Source organism: Zalophus californianus, chromosome 8 (genome assembly GCF_009762305.2).
Source record: "Zalophus californianus isolate mZalCal1 chromosome 8, mZalCal1.pri.v2, whole genome shotgun sequence".
NCBI classification, from domain to species: domain Eukaryota; kingdom Metazoa; phylum Chordata; class Mammalia; order Carnivora; family Otariidae; genus Zalophus; species Zalophus californianus.
The window spans coordinates 117,683,136-117,700,091 of NC_045602.1; the positions used below are offsets into that span (position 1 = coordinate 117,683,136).

Consider the following 16,956-nt stretch of genomic DNA (forward strand, 5'->3'; position numbering starts at 1 on the left):
GGCCTCACCTATTCAGTTGAAGGCCTGAATAGAACAAAAGGCTGACTCTCCCTGAATAAGAAAGAATTATTCCTGCCTGATGGCCTTAGGACTAGAACTACATTAGCTACATATGCTGTCCTGGAATGACATCACTGGCTCTCCTGGTTCTCAGGTTTTTGAGTTCAGACTGGAATACACCATCAGCTCTCCTGGGTCTCCAGCTTGCTACCTCACCCTGTAGATCTTAGGACATGTCAGCCTCTGTAACTGTGGGAGCCAATTCCTTATAATAAATCTGTTTCTCTCTATAAAAACACATGTATACAGACACAGACACAGACACAGACGCAGACACACACACACACACACATAGCCTACTGGTTAAAAATTTTTTTTTTTTTTAGTATAGCCACAGGACTCAAATTCACAACCCTGAGATCAAGAGTTCCATGCTCCACTGACTGAGCCAGCCAGGTGCCCCATCAAACTGTCTTTCCCAAAAGAGTGTGCCCAATTTCTACAGCCTCTAGTAGTATGTGGTTAGTGGTTTGTTTGTTTGAAGATATTTATTTATATATTTATTTGAGAGAGACAGTGCATATGAAAGAGAGGATGAGTGGGGGAGGGGAGGGCAGAGGGAGAGGGAGGAGCAGGCTCCCTGCTTATCAGGGAGTCTGACATGGGGCTCTATCCCTGGACCCCAGGATCACAACCTGAACTGAAGGCAGATGCTTAACTGACTAAACCACCCAGGCGCCCCTGTGGTTAATGTTTTATTTCTCCATACTCTCAACCAGCTGTCTATACTTAAAAAAACTTTCAGTTTAATGTACATACTGAACATATCATAAAAATACACCTTACTGAAGTCTCATAGACTAAATACACCCACTATATTAGGGTTATCTAGAGAAACAGAACCAATAGGCTGTGTGTGTGTGTGTCTGTGTACATATGTGTGTAGAGATGAAAATCAAGAGGGAGGCAAACCATAAGGGACTCTCAACTCTAGGAAACAAACTGAGGGTTGCTGGAGGGGAGGTGGGTGGGAGATGGGGTAATCAGGGGATGGGCATTAAGGAGGGCACTTGATATCATGAGCACTGGGTGTTGTAACAACTGATGAATCACTAGATTCTACCTCTGAAGCTAATAAAAAAATTTCTTTTAATCTTTAAAAAAACAATTTGGCAATATTTATCAAATGCCTTTAAAATTCTTATATTCTTTTAGCCTATAATCCCATTTCTGCAACTTAAACCTAAGGAAATAATCCAAAATGTGGACAAATGTTCTTGCACCAAGATGTCCACCACATCATTATGTCTGCTAGGGAAAAACTAGAAAGCACCTAAACATACAATACATACAAATGGGTCAGTCCTAGCCCATGCCACCTCTCTGTGCCCCCACCTACGACCTTTACTGAGTGCACTGCAGGCCACATGATACCACCCCTGACCACAGCTGATTAGACCATGGGGGGTACACTGGACTCAACGGAGACCAATCACAGTTTCTTCTTTCTTCTAGGAATGTGGAATTGGGAGAGAGGGAGCTGAGTCAGTCTCTCTTAGGTACTTGAATTAGAAGATGTTATAAAAGCAGAGCTGGGACCATTCACGCAAATGCAGCAGAGAGAGACAGAGGAAGAAAGCAGACATTAGAGAAAACAAAGCTCAAGGGAAAGGAGAGGGAGACAGAGAAGTCTGAGACCTTAAGGTCCTTGCATTTGGGATCCATAAGATACTCCACCATTTCCCTTTCTTCAAAACTAACTTATATGCATTCTTTCACTAACATGCAAATAATCCTTAACCAAATCTGAAATTGGTATCAGGAGTGGGATGTACAGCAAAAGATTCTCAGAGAAAATGGACGCACTTAGGCACAGAGTCTTGGGGGGGGCGGGGGTGTGCTGGAAAATGTTTAATAACTAGTTTTCCAGGAATGAGGGGAGAAGCCCTGATTTGGAGCATTTGTCAATTTGCATGGTGTAAATCCTCCCACTGTGGCCACTCTCAAGGTGCCAAGGTGTTTTACTGAACACAGAGATGCACACAATTAGCCCTCATCGACTCCAGCACACCAATGCAGGAGAGCAGTGAGGACACCTCTTCCCTGGAGGGGATGCTAGCAATCTCTGGTGTGTGGTGGTAAAGCAGCTAGTTAAGCCTCGCTCACTCGCCTCTTGGTATTCAGACCATGTGTCCATCAGGCTGTTGTTCCAGGTCTGGGGTCTTCTAACCCCTGTTCTATCTATCTATCTATCTATCTATCTATCTATCTATCTATCTATCTATCTATTTACTTTTAAGTGGACTCTATGCTCAACATGGGGCTTGCACTCATGACCCTGAGACCAAGAGTCACATGCTCTATCGACTGAGCCAGCCAGGTGCCCCCTCACTCCCATTCCAGACCAGCAAAAGGACTTTTTGAAACACACAACCATATTCCTGAGTTTGAAAACCAAGAGAGTTTGGACCTTATAAGTCAACCTCCCCCATCCCAAGAAGAAGAGTAGACCCCACCCACCTACCTCATTGGGAAGGGCTGTGGCTCCATCTCCATCCCGGGGGACACCATCCTTCCCCACCTGGGGGAGCACTGAGAGTCTGGCCTCCTCGCTGCCACCTGACTTGGCTGCCTTCTTGTTCAGGATCCTGGCCATGCCTTCTGGCTGATGGTAGCTGGCAGGGGAGAGGGGCTCCGGCTTCTTGGTGCTCTCCTCCCCTGCCACAGAGGTGGGGCTTGGCGCTCGGCCACACACATTGCGGAAGAACTCCTGCACGATGCCATACTTTGGAGGCTCAGGCTTGGCCCGGGCCTCGGACATGCCCAGTTTCCAGACAGACTCTGTGCTCCCTGAGTGCTCCACCACACTGAAGAGGCTGGACAGCCCATCATTGATGTTCCTCAACACGGGGCTATCCCGCGTGGTGGTGGAGCGGGCCCAGGCTGAGCCGTTTTGCTTGCCCTGGTGCAGGTTCCAGAGGCTGCGGTCCTTGGCGCTGTCCAGCTTGGACACTGACCGCCTCTGGAGCTTCGGCGAGCCGTACTTGGGGGAGCAGCATGGCCGCTCGATGCGCGAGTGCACCTTGTCCAGGGAAGAGGAGATCTGCTTGCTGCGCACGGACACGAGCGAGGAGCTGCGGGGTGACCAGCTCTTGCCGTGGAGACTGCTGCGGGGGGGGTCGGTCTGCAGGCCCACGCTGACAGTGCGGATGGTTTGCGTGCCCACGCTGGCCAGACCCACCGTCTGGCTGGACGTGCTCTTCACTTTCCTCTCCAGTGAGCCCGAGCGCATGGCCTGGCGCACGCAGTTGGTGATCTCCTTCATGTCATCACTCATGTTGCCAGACATCTCAAAGTCGTGCAGGGCCGTTGGGAAGCCGGGCCCCGGCGCCGACGGGCTGCCCCCTGAGCCTGCGTCCAAGCGTTGCCGTGAGAAGTTGCAGAGCCACCGGCTGTAAGAGCTCTCAGCCAGCCCGTCGGCCTCGGCCGACTCTTTGGGCTTGGCCGTGGTGAAGAGGAAGCCGGGCTCGATGATGATCTTTCCCTCCCTGTCGTGGACCACGGGGACGCCCAGGCGCCGGGCCACCGGGGGGCTGTAGTACACACGGATGCCCGTCTTGTCGGGGGCCGTGTAGCTGCGCTGCATCTGCCTCCCCGCCGGCTCCTGGCAGCCCAGGGTGCCCAGGCGGTTGCAGTCCCGCGGCGAGAGCCCTGGCTGCTCCTGGGCATCCTTCTCCGGGTCCACCGGCTGGGTGCCCACAAAGGCAAAGGCAGGGTTGTTGGGCAGCTTCTTACCGCGGGCCGCGTCCCCAGCAAGGTAGGGGGAACAGTCAAGCAAACTTTCAAACTCAGACATGGAGGAAACAGATTTGGTCCTGGGAGGAGTGGAGGAGGGAAGAGCACTGTTAGTGGGAGAAAACAGAGAGGGGGCAGGCGCTCTGGTCTTCCTCCCTGGTCCACGCACTGCACGAGAGCTCGGACCACAACCGTCCTGCTCGCCTCTCGTGGAAGATGCTGTTGGTGCCCTCCCCCACGCCGCCTCGGCACCTGCACCTACATACCCAACACAGCAAACTCTGCACACCTGCTATTCTCCGCCTAAGGCTTTCTTGTGACTGCAAGAGTGCACTTGGCCTCCAAGCAGAGGAAGCGACAAATATCAGAGTTCGGCCCTTAGACACAGCCCTCAACAAACAGTGGGCGGATCTGGTGGCTCAGTACCCAGCCTCCTTGATCCTTGGGTGGGAGAACTCTGCGTGGCACGTTCCACCCTGGCTCCCAGAGTTCCTCAGCGAAACTGAGCTTCGGTTGTCCACAGAATGACAACACCCCCTTTACTGGCTGCCTTCCCTTCCTCGGGTCACTTCCAGTGTTTCCCAAATCCCTTCCCAAGTAAACCATTTGCACTCAGATCCTTGTTTCAAGATCTTTGAGACAAGTTCTCGAATCCTGTGTTTGCTTTTGGGGGAACCCAAATAAGATGTCACTAAATCTCTGGCACAGACCCGGCACATGTTGCCTGATGACCAAAAGTGCCAGGCGGACATAAGTACATCTCAGAGGCCAGATCATTCGGCCCTCTACTAACTCTAGCAGACAGCTCCTATTATTCCCACTAGAGAGAGATGTCAAGTATCAGCCAAGGTCACACTCCTGGAAATGGCAGAGCGGGAGTTCAAACCCCGCCCTCTGACTCCAGAGCCCATCCTCCCACCCCGGCCTGCCTGGCCTGAGGTAGCTCTCATGGCTCTGATGGGCTTCTGTCGCCCTCATTCTTTTTTTTTTTTTTTAAAGATTTTATTTATTTGACAGAGAGAGACACAGCGAGAGCAGGAACACAAGCAAGGGGAGTGGGAGAGGGAGAAGCAGGCTTCCCGCGAAGCAGGGAGCCCGATGCGGGACTCGATCCCAGGAGTCTGCGATCATGACCTGAGCCGAAGGCAGCCGCTTAACGACTGAGCCACCCAGGCGCCCCTGTCGCCCTCATTCTATTCATGGGCTTCCTAACAGTGGAGACATGGCCCCGACAGCCCCGGGGTCTCCCTGGTCATAGCGCAGGGCCGGGCCCAGAGGAAGCTGCTCAGTAATCCCAGGAACGGAAACCCAGCCTGATTCCCCTAACTCCAGATGCAGGGAGAAGGAACCCCAAGAGGAGCTGAACAGTTTCTTTCAAAGCGAGGATATGTGGAGCCCCGGGTTTTCATGCATGTCCACAATCAAACAAACAAGAAAAATCACGGGCTGGAATTCTCACTGTCCCAAGCTTCCCGGCTCCTGAGGGGCTCTGGCTCCATAGAAACCATATCCCAGGGTTCTCCCAGCTCTGCTGAGGTGCCATGGTGGGCACATGGGGCGAGGGAAAGAACCAGGCAAAGTGGTGGAGCAGGGAGAGGTGCCTGAAGGGCGAGGCAGGGGAGGGGCTGCAGGGCAGGGCAGGGGGAGGGGATGCCAGCACCTTTTTAAGGCGGTGCCCCCAAGGTCAGCTTCAGAAACCGCCTCCTTGTCGAGAATCTTCTCATTCCGTGTCTGTCAAGGAAGAGAGGCAGGAAGGGTGAGTTCTGGCCACCAGTGCACCGAGGGAAGGGGACAGGAGGTCAACACAAGAGCTGACCCAGGATCCCACGCCTGAGTCTCCTCTTACAGAGCAGGAGTGAGGTCAGCACCGATCCGGAATGCCTGCTGGTCAGTTTCTGGCTATAGTGGGTCTAACACTCCTTCCGTGGGTATGCGATCCAGGCTTGGCCAATCAGAGCTCCGAGAGAGAACCCCAAAGAAAGAGTCTTTTTAGAAGTTACTCTGAATGTGGCGGCAGCAGCAAAGCAGACGGTGGCCACAGTTCTGATGGTGGTGACAGCAGTGACCTCAAGGTTCCTGCTCAGGGCTGGTCTCCCCCTGGTTCCAGAGCAGGTCCCCTGGGACTTGCACCTGTTTTTCTGAACCTGCATCACCAGCCCTCTTGAGCCCCAATTAAATCCTCTCCTGCCTCAGTTCCCCACAGTTAGTGTTTGTGGCTTGCAACCACATCTCCTAACACACCACCTCCTCGGGCCGTCCTCAGCAAAGAGCCGTTACGGTCACTTGTTTGTTTACTGAGAACGCTGCTCTGTGGACAAGGCCCCTGAGGCTTAGGAGCAAATTTTACCAAAGTGACCTAATTGGTCTCCAAAGAGAGGGTGGGCTAAAGCAGAGAATGTGATTCTCATCTTACCGCGGAGGCAACTGGAGCCCAGAGAGGGAGAGAGTGACTCGCTCAAGACCACACAGCTATTCAGCGGCCTTGCTTTTCAGAAAGGCACAGCTAAAACCAAGAGAGGGCAAGCACCTGGCCAAGAGCACCAAGACAGCTGCCTCTCTCCTGGGCGTGGGAGGACGGAGCTGACAGACGGCTCCTCACAAGTCCCCAGCCATCGGCTGCAACAACGGGGTATAGATCCCAGGACTGAGGAGCCCAGAATGCAAGGGGGCGACCTGTGGGACAGAGTTAGCCTCCTCCCCGTCACATCCCTCACAAGTGAGGGACTTGGCAGTGCAGCCGGGAACCAAGAGAATACGAACGGCCTGCTACCCCGCTCACCTCTTTCCAGCTATTGTCCTGCTTCTCCAGGTCTGAGTGCTTCAGGATCCAGGGTTCAGCAGCCTTCTGCAGCTGGGCAAGGGTAAAGAGGATGGTCAGTGGCAGGCGAGGCTGGAGAGCGGGGCCTCGCTCTGGGCAGGGCCAGTCCCCAGGCGCTGCTCGTAGCTCGAACGACCCAGTCATGGACGAGGAACCAGCTTCCCAGTGGGCAGCAGCTCCGAGCCACCAAAAGATGGATTTGGAAAATGACCATGAAAGCAACCACTTACAGGCATCCTTATAGACGCCCTTCTGTTTGCTCCAGTAACGGCTGTCACTACTATGCTACTTCATGCTGCAAATCCTGGACCAGCTAGGTCGGCTAAGCAGCACCCCTAGTGTGGGGGCCCCACATTAGGAATGAGGCGGGCCCCTACACTCTGTCCTGAACAGCTCTTTATGAAAGAGGCAAATCAGTATAAACAATATGTATCTCACGATTACATTAAATCAGCATAAACAATATGTGTCTCACGATTACATTCTTGATTAGGAAAAAAAAAACGATCTCTGTGAATATAAATTTAAGTAGCAAGAAAAGAAAGGAATGGGTTGGAGTATGATTTTGTAATATTTGGGTCTTATATAAAGATGAAGTCCTGATTTAAGTAATTAAAAGAAAAAGTAAAACAAAGGAAAAAAGTCAAAGAGTGGCGCATAGAAGCTTGGTAAGGAGCACCTGGGTACACGATGTGAGCTCTAGTAGGGTGTAATGGTCAATGATGGTTTTTTCCTATGCCCCCTCTTTTGGTTGGAGGATTCTAAATTCCCCAAATTTTCAGGGTTCAGTAGGCTCTAGGGGTAGGCACATGACTTAACAACTGGCCAATAAGCCTCGTGGAAAAGGAAAACTCTCTTTCCATTGCCTTTGGTAAGCCGGGAAGGTCTGAGCACAAAACTAACAGTGACCGTATCCGAGGACAGCTTGCTTACGAATAAAGCACACAGGAAAGCAAGCCTGAGAGAATGGCAGAGAGACAGACCTAGCGCCTAGTGCGGTCTCTGAGCACCTGGATCCAGCTGTAACTGAAGGCGATCCCAGCCCCAGACTTCTCCCACAGTGAGTCCCCCTGGTGGCTGGAGCAGGCCTCACCTGGCTCAGGCGGTTCTGCAGCTCCTTCACCTGCTGCTCCACCTGCTGCTTCTCACCCTGAAGCCGCTCCACCAGCTGCAGCTTCTCCTGGCTCCAGTTGCGCTCACTGATCTGCAGCTGCCGCGTCAGCTCCATGACAGCGCTGTAGGACTCAGCCAGCAGGTGCTGTTGCTCCTCACGCTCCCGCTGCAGGGCTGCCCGTTCCCCAGCCCCCTTGCCAGCCTTCAGCTCCATCTGCAGCACAAGGAAGAGCAAACTGGGTGGCTGGCACCAGGAGACCCTTCCTCTCTGGCCCCCTGGCCACCCTCCTTGCCTCTCAGGCACCCGCAGGGGGTGGCGGGGGGGAGAGCTCTGCTCTGAAGACCCCTCACCTGCTCACTACCCCATGCACAACTAAGCCCTCCTCACAGCCAGGCCTTGCTCAAGCATTATCTCAGCATCCTTGTGAAATCTAGCAAGACAGCTACCTTTTACGTTATTTTGCAGAGGAGAAAGAGGTTCAAAGAGGTTACATTATTTGTCCCAGGTCACGCAGCCACAAAATGGCAGAGTTTCCTAGTTATTGCTTCTCATATTTTATCAACTCTCCCAAGTGGTCTGGGTTTACGGTTGGGGAGTGATACGCACCCACAGTCACATAATGAATGTGTGAATCAGTCCAGTATGACGGCCTTCACGGCACCGAGCCTCAGGGTGGCAGGACGTAAACATGCAGCCTCAAGCCATCAGTGTGCCCCAGATCCCCCAGGCTGTGGTCTGGTATATTAGCCCCCACAGGGGCCGGTCAGCCTCCCGGTGGGTAGGGGCACCTGGAATGTCTGGGTTTGGGGAGCAGCAGGAACAGTCAGAGGAAAAGAGGGTGACAGGGAAGCCAGAAGTCTGTGAGCACTGGGAAGAAGGTTGGGATCATGGTAATGAGAAGCCAGGAGGGGCAGAGGTTTGGGGAGCAAAAGTCAGGTCTGCTACTTACTAGCTGGGTGACCTTGGGAAAGAAACTTAACCCTTCTGTGCTGGTTTTGTTACTTGTCCAGCAGTGACCATCAGTGTACACACCCCCACGGGGCCCATGATGCCCAGGAAGGCAGCCTGCAGCAAGGGCAGACCTGTTGGAAGCTGGGACCTGAAGAGTCGTGGCAGGTGGGTTTGGTGGTGATGGTCAGGGCACTCCCTCTGAGTGGGAGGAAACCCACCCTCTCACTTTTCACACCAGAGGAGGGCAGCAACTTGCCTCTGGGCACACAGCAGAGACCACACCTCCAGGGCTCCCGGTTAGGCTCCTGTGGTCACACTGGGTTGTGGGGAGGGGAGTCCCCCAGTTAGTGTGGAAGGAGTAAAACAAAGCCAGGGAGCAAGGAATGAAGGGGATCCTTATGGGTGTGGGGAGCGAATGAGGAGAGCAGGCAGCAGAAGCCTGACCATGCACGTGAAGGATGTCACCAGGTGCAGACAGGCATTTAAGCATCTGGCTTCACCCCTGAACCCAGGGTGCAGCAGATGTGCCAGTGATGTCCTGTGCCCATCTGCCTTCACTTTCCTTCCTTGGCCCAGTGACTCCCGGTCCCCAGTGTTTGTGGTACCCTTGCTGTGTGCCTCAAGGTAAATCTGTTGCCTTCTCTGGGTCAAAAGAGGAGGTAAAGGGGTTCCTATGCTTCTTAGGAGCATGGCTTGGGCATCATGCTCTCAGATCTGACAGCTGTGACGGCTTAGATGACGGAGGCACAAAGCGGGAAATGTCTCTGACAGGTAGGGGACTCACCTGGGCAGTATGGCTCTTCAACTCTGCCCGCTCCGTCTCCCAGGTGGCCTTGGCCTTGGCAAACTGCTGCTGGAGCTCAGTCAGACCACGGCGTTCATCTCGAAGCAGCCAGCACAGCTCCTTCAGTGTCACCTTCATGTCGGCCAGTGTCTTGATATACTCGTTGGGCTGCAGATGGGGGCAAGGCCTGGGTCAGGAGCTTCGGGGAGGGGGAAGGGGAGCCTGTGCTGGGAACACTCACCCAGAGTCCGGCCTGGGACTCTACCCAGTCTCGAGCAAACCCCATGACCTCCCCAGGTCATCTCACCCAGCCAAGCCCAGGCCTGGCCACCTCCTAGGCTGACATGTGCCCCAGCCTCACATGAACAAAAAACCCCTGAGGTCACAGCAATTATTATTCAGCCTAAATGTGAGATAGGCCCTGGCTTCTTCGAGCTTCTGCAGACTCTAGGCTCTGGGTCTTTGTCCTTGCCCCAGATGCGCCTCTCTGACCCACTGTGGGCCACATGGGGAATCCCAACTATGCAGCCTCCCTGACAGCCTGACTCAGTCCCCATCTTCTCTCCTTGGCCCATGACCTGTTTCCCACCTACCCAAGCTCATTGTGTATGACCCTGGGAGCCTGCCCCATTGCTCTCTCTGCCCCCTGGCTTGATCTGGGGGTCAGACCACAAGGCCTCTCTTCATTCGACCCCAACTTGATGTCCTTACCCCCACTATGTACATCCCAAGCCGCAGCCAATCCCAGAATACCCTGCCACACCTCTGCACACACAGTTCTCTAGGTCCAAAGGGCCTTTTCCCCACTCTGTTATGCAAGCTCCCATTCATCCTTCGAAACCCACCATCTCTTACCCGTTCTCTGTGACACTGTCCCCTATACTCCAGACAGAATTAACTGCTCTCCTGCATGTGACCACGCCGTCCCTCAGCTGTCACTGCTCCTGGATAATTTCTGAACCCCACAGCACTCAGCATCTGGGGCCAGTAACCAGGCAATGACCCTCTGCAGCTCCAGTGCCCCATGCAAGACAGGTCAGGGAAAGTGGCAGGAAGCGATCACTAAACAGACAAAGGAAGCACGGCCAGGACAGGACTGGGAAGGGGCTGGGAACGCACCGTGTTTTGGGTCCAGCTGTCCCCTGCGCAGGTCTTGTTATCTGAATGCTGGGCATTTAATTCCTCTTCCTCCATTAGCAGGTACAGCTCCTTCATGCTATTTACCTATTTTTAAAAAACCACATTCAACGGGGGCTAGAAGGGTGTCATGCCTGGGAGTCTGACCATCAGGAGAGGGAATTCAGGCTAGCGGCCCAGATGGAAAGGGTACAACACAGCCAGGCAGGAAGAAAGAATGGGGGTTGATGGTCCAGAATGGATCAAAGGCACTCTATTTGGACACTGATTTCCCAAATTTTAACTCTGGCTCCTGGGCACCATCAAGGCCTAGGAGTACAGCTGGAAAGGCACGCCCTTCTGTCCTCCCACACAACCTCCTCTGCCCCAAGGGCCATGAGGCATCCTGGAGAGCTACTCAGAAATAACCATGTTGACAGGCTGGGTCCACAGGTAGACCCTGTGGGTGGAATAAAAGGGCCATGGGCACCCCCATAATTATAGAAAAGGCAACCAAAGGTTGGGGTGGACAGAGGGAACCCTCCTAGGAGGGGCTTTGCTGCTGATGGATTCTGCTTAGAAGTCCAGAGCCAGCCAAGGAAACCAGGGTACTAGTTCAGGCTGGGAATGAAGCAGAAGGAAGCTAGCTTCTGACTGGGGCACTGATTCATCATTCACTCAACAAAGAGTTACTGAAAACCTACCATGCACCGGGCCCTGTTTCTGGAGCTGGAGATACACCAGTGAACAAGACAGACAAAAACCTTTGTCCCCGTTAGCTACCATTCCAGTAGCAGGAAAACAAACAAATAAGTGAAATGTATGAAATGGCATTAAATGTCTAGAATGTCACACAGTAAAGAGCCCCGGGGGAACAAGAGCAAGCCAAGTAGCTGGGGTGTGCTGCGTGTGGGTAGTCAAGGAGGGCCTCAGAGAGATACGGTATTCGGGCCAAGTCCTGAAAGAGCTAAGAGAATAAGCCATGTGAACATCTGCAGGTCGAGAATTCTGGGGAAAGGGCACAGCAAATGCCAACGTCCTGAGGTGGGAACATGTCTGTGTGAGGGAAGCAGGAGAGCCAGGGAGAAAGTGAGAGAGGTACGGGGAACAAGGCTGGTCGCCCAGGCCCGGGACTTGTAGGGACTTCGGCTTCTGCTCTGGGTGAAATGGGAGCCAGGAGGGACGCCCACCTGACATGCGGTTTCACGAGATCACTGCAGCTGCTGAGCTTACTGGGCAGCAACAGAAGCCCCTATCACAAAACTCCGGGGGATGCCATCCATGTGCAATATATGCCGTCTGGGGTACCTCCTTGTACCCTTCCGAATGCAAGATGCTTGGTGGAAAGGTGCAAGAGCAGAGCAGGGAGGCCAGGTAAGAAACCTGCAGTGAAAATCCAAGCAAGAAGTGATGGTGGCTCAGCTGGCAGGGAGGGCAGAACGGCTGGGTCAGCCTCTAGACAGAGTCTGGACAGCATCACAATGTGCAAGAAAGGCCATTTAAGCCATGTACCTGGACAAGCTCCTCAAGGGAGCAGGTGGAGTTAAGGGAGAGACGTAGCCCAAGGGCTGAAACTCGGGGACTCTGATATTAAGAGAGGGCAGGGAGAAAAGGAGGGTCCAGCCAAGGAGATCGAGAAAGAGCAACCAGTGAGGTGGAAGGAAACCCAAGACAGTGTGATGTTCTAGAAACCAAATGAAGAAGGGTTTCTAATGTCAGCACAGGCACCGAGGCTGGGAAGTATGGGGGGGGGCGGTGCAGGGCAGGGCCTGCCTGAATAAACATCCCAATTCTGTCTCTGGTCACGAGTATCTAAACATATAGACTATGGTTGTCTGTAGGCACAGGTGCACAATTCTTTCTCCAAAATCCTTGGGGCCAGGTGTGCTCGGAATTCAGAATGCATAGGGATTTAGAAAGACAATGTGGGGGGTGCCTGGGTGGCTCAGTCGTTAAGCGTCTGCCTTCGACTCACATCATGATCCCAGGGTCCTGGGATCGAGCCCTGCATCAGGCTCCCTGCTCCGTGGGAAGCCTGCTTCTCCCTCTCCCACTCTCCCTGCTTGTGTTCCCTCTCTGTCAAATAAATAAATAAAATCTTTAAAAAAAAAAAAAAAAAAAGAAAGACAATGTGGTACCTACACTGTATATTGTACCACTGCCCCAGCAGGGCCTGGTGTAACACTCGTGCTCTAGCACACTCACATTTCCCCTACAAACATATGAATATTAACATGAAATGGGATAAATAAAGGTTTTGCTGCCAAATGAATGTCAGGCCAATCTTTTCCAACTGAGTTAGATACAACCAAACACAGCTCTCAGAGCTTCTGGATTTCAGAACTGAGGCAGGGAATCAAAGACCTTTGTCTGCAGTAGAATGGGAATAACAGCTATCTACATATCATAGCATATTTGTAAAGATGAAATGCAGTAATTCACCTAAAGTATTTAAAACAGTACCTAGAACACCATACTCAATGCCTGAGGGATTTTTATCATTCACATGTATAATATCATTTCACACATATAATTCTGCAGGTATGGACACATATTCTTTGAGAGTATGAATGTATATCAAGTTTATTTTATTTTATTTATTTTTTATTTTTTTTGGCAGCAAAGCAAGGTTTATTGAGCGATAGCAAAGTGATAATACAAAGCTCCCAAGGAGGGAGGAGACCCGAGGGGGTTGCCCTCAAGTTTATTATTTATATAGTTATATGTATTTGCTTATATCATATTTATATACATATATATATCTATTTTGACAATGTATGTGGTTATGTTTGTATCTTTTTTTTAAAGATTTTATTTTTTTTAAAGACTTTATTTATTTATTTGACAAAGAAAGACACAGCAAGAGAGGGACCACAAGCAGGGGGAGCGGGAGAGGGAGAAGCAGGCTTCCCGCGGAGCAGGGAGCCTGACGCGGGCCTCGATCCCAGGACCCTATGATCATGACCTGAGCCGAAGGCAGATGCTTAATGACTGAGTCACCCAGGTGCCCCTAAAGATTTTATTTATTTGAGAGAGAGAGAGAGAGAGAGCATGAGTGGGGATGGGGTGGGGCAGAGGGAGAGGGACAAGCAGACTCCCCAATGAGCAGGGAGCCTGACATGGGGCTCGATCCCAGGACCCCGAGATCATGACCTAAGCCGAAAGCAGACACTTAACCAACTGAGCCACCCAGGCACCCTGGTTATGTTTATATCTTATTATGTCTACTTCAGTAAATGTATTTCTATGAATTATAGGCACATATATTATTTAATTTTCTATGCTTACTTTTTTTTTCTTCCAAATTAAGTTTCTGTTTCTCTTTGTTACTCCAGTACATGGAAATAGCTAGAAAGATTTATACCAAATATGGAGGATCTGCCTGAGACAAACTTCCTTAAAATATAGGCTATGTGGCCTCCAATTCACTTTGGAGGGTGTAGGGGAACATCCAACTTAGCAGCCACAACTGGGCTTCAGGTAAAATCAAAATAGTGGTTAAAAAGAAACAAATCAATATGGTGGTTCCCCAAATATTAAAAATAAAACTACCATATGAACCAGCAATCCCACTTCTGGGTACCTATCCAAAGGAAATGAAATCTGGATCTCAAGGAGCTATCTGCAGGCTCATGTTCTTTGCAGCATTATTCACGATAGCCAAGATATGGAAACGACCTAAGTGTTCACAAATGAATGGATAAAGAAAATGTGGTGTATATATACAATAGAATATTATTCAGCCATAAAAAAAGAAGAAAATCCTGCCAGTTTTGACAAATGGGTGGTTGTGAAATAAGTGAAATAAGCCAGACACAGAAAGACAAATACTGCAAGATCTCACTTACATGTGGAATGGAAAAAAAGCCAAACTCATACAAGCAGCAAGCCAAACAGTGGTTGCCATGGGTAGGGAAGTGGGGGAGGGGGGTGGGGGTGGGGCGATGCTGGTCAAAGGGTACAAAGTTTCAGTTATGCAGGATGAATAAGTTCTGGAGATCTATGTACAGCATGGTGACTACAGTTAGCAATACTGTATACTTGAAATTTGCTAAGAGAGTAGATCTTAAGTATTCTCACTATAAAAAAAAAAAGAGGGGTGCCTGGATGGCTCTGTGGGTTAAGAGTCTGATACTTGATTTCAGCTCAGGTCATGATCTCAGAGTTGTTGAGTTCAAGCCCTGCACTGGGCTCCATGTTTAAGTAGGCCCAGTGTGGAGCCTATTTAAATTAATTAATTAGTTAATTAAAATAAAAGAGGTATATTCATAAGTCAAAAATAAACAGCAATTAAAAGTATGTCCTGGGTTGTTCCCCATATGGGCCACCAAAAAGCAACAACGACTACTTCTATATGCAAAACATGGATGAATCTCAAAAAATTATATTGAGCAAAAGAAGCCAGACACAAAAGACTACATGCACTTATATGAAGTTCTAGAATAGGCAAAATTAATCCATGGTATAAGAAATCAGAACAGTGCTGACAGCTGGGGTGGGCATATTGACTGGAACAGCAGGGATCCTTTGGGGGCACTGGAAATGTGCTCTGTTGTGATCTGGGCAGGGACTATACAGATGTACATGACAAAACTTCATCAGCTGTACACATAAGATGGGTGCACTTTACTCTATGCAATGTATACCTTAAAAGAATAAAAAAGAATATGTACCATATTGGCATGTAATGCAATAGTGACAAAACTAGATTATTAAATTTACCTAAATACTGTTGCCTGCTGAGGACTCAGGTTCATTAAAAAGGGAAATGAACAAATATTAGAGAGGTGTTAAAGACCTATCAGCTCTCTCTGGGGAGTGACCAAGTCTGTCTCCATCACAGTATCCCCAGCACCTGCCACAGCGTCCAGTAAAGAGCTGGTTCTGAACCAGCTGATGCTGAGTGAGTGAATGAATGCAGGGATGGAAGCCTGCAAGTTGATGGCTTGGAGATGAGCCTCAGGACTGGGTCAATGCCACTTGGGTGTCCCTCTAGTCCAATCTTCCCCACCCTACCCCTCCCCTAGTCCCAGCCCCAGGGGAACCATACCTCAAGGAAGTCATCCCCCTCGCTGGGCAAAATCTTGCCCTGCCGCCAACGCTTGAGGAACCACCTGAGCTTCATGAAGAGCAGCAGGAAGTTGTGCTTGAACTGCTGGGACTCCTGCACCAGCATGTTCTTCTCCTGGCTCCAGAATTTCTGTTCCAGCCTCCGCTGGAGGCTCAGACTCTGCAGCTCAAACTCCCGCCTCAGGAGCGCCCTCTGCTGGTCCTCTTTCAGCTGGGAGGGGGACAAGAGTGTGAGCACCCCCAGCTGTCTTCCCAGCACTACCTTTTCCAGTTCCAGGCCTCAGAAAAAGACAGAGACGAAAGCTCGGGAGGTGCCTCTTGGTGATCCCTGCCAGGGACTCTACCAGTATCAGCTCATTCTGTTGAGACAGAAACTCCAGGGAAGAGAAATTCATAAAAGGAACAATCACAGTTATGGATCATTGAGAAGTGGGATTTGAATCCGGCTCTGCCTCATTATAAAAACCATGACATCACATAATGAGCACATACTGGCTGCCAAAGTTTCACAGGAATTCTCACATCTGCTAAGGAACCTGGGAGGGTGAGCAATGATGGTAGGAAGGGGTGACCCATGTCGAGGGCAAAGGGCACGCCAGGAGAGAGAAGATACAAATCCCGAGGAAGGAATGCGATATCATGACTGAGAGAGCAGAGACTGGGATTAGAATCTCGCCCTGAAGGTGCAACCTGGGCCAACTGCTTCAGCTCCCTGGGCATCAGTCTCCCCATCTTTAAAATGGGGACACCTCAGGGGAAATCCTAAGGACTAAAGGACATAATGTGTGAAAAGAGCATTGCACAGCCTGGACATACAGTAAGGGCTTAATACATGCTTTCTATTAGCAGGACTACCAGCCTGGATTAGCAGCCAGACCTCTGGCCTTTCTGTACAGGTTTTCACCTGTATAGTTGGGAAAAGGAGGCCCAGAGAGGAGACAGGATTGGCCTGAGCTCACACAGGCAGTCAATGACAAGCCCAGGACTCCACCCCAGTAGAGCTAATGCACAATCAAGTATGGCTAGGGCCAGAAGACTCAAGTTTCCCGGTACCCTTGCTTTCTGAAGACCCGTGGAGCCCTAAGGTTTCTGCCTTCCGTTCAGGGAAGAGAAGTTGGAGCCGGTGTTGGGGGGGCGGAGGGTGCACCAGGCATCACCCACCTGGACCACTTTCTGGTTGAAGTTTTCGGCCTCCTCCCTCCGTAGCTGCCGCTCCTGGGAGAGCTGCTCTTGCAGGCCCCGGAGGCTGTCGTGGGCCTCGGCCAGCACCAACTGCAGCTCCTTGATCTGGGATAGGGATGAGGGACA

General features: G+C 51.1%; 1 protein-coding gene across 4 annotated transcripts in view; it reads right to left on the reverse strand.

The window, feature by feature from the left end:
• SOGA1 (suppressor of glucose, autophagy associated 1) overlaps nucleotides 1-16,956 on the reverse strand; it is a 68,889-nt gene that overhangs the window by 8,282 nt on the left and 43,651 nt on the right. For all 4 annotated transcript variants that reach the window (XR_003524608.2, XM_027621589.2, XM_027621588.2 and 1 more), the window contains 8 exons: nucleotides 16,810-16,935; nucleotides 15,629-15,859; nucleotides 10,582-10,686; nucleotides 9,463-9,630; nucleotides 7,707-7,940; nucleotides 6,575-6,646; nucleotides 5,456-5,526; nucleotides 2,525-3,875 (listed from right to left, as the gene is read on the reverse strand). Coding sequence is in view for 3 of the 4 variants with exons in the window: in XM_027621589.2 (XP_027477390.2) it covers nucleotides 2,525-3,875; nucleotides 5,456-5,526; nucleotides 6,575-6,646; nucleotides 7,707-7,940; nucleotides 9,463-9,630; nucleotides 10,582-10,686; nucleotides 15,629-15,859; nucleotides 16,810-16,935 (2,358 nt within the window). In the remaining variant the exon portion in view is untranslated. The remainder of the gene's footprint in view (nucleotides 1-2,524; nucleotides 3,876-5,455; nucleotides 5,527-6,574; nucleotides 6,647-7,706; nucleotides 7,941-9,462; nucleotides 9,631-10,581; nucleotides 10,687-15,628; nucleotides 15,860-16,809; nucleotides 16,936-16,956) is intronic.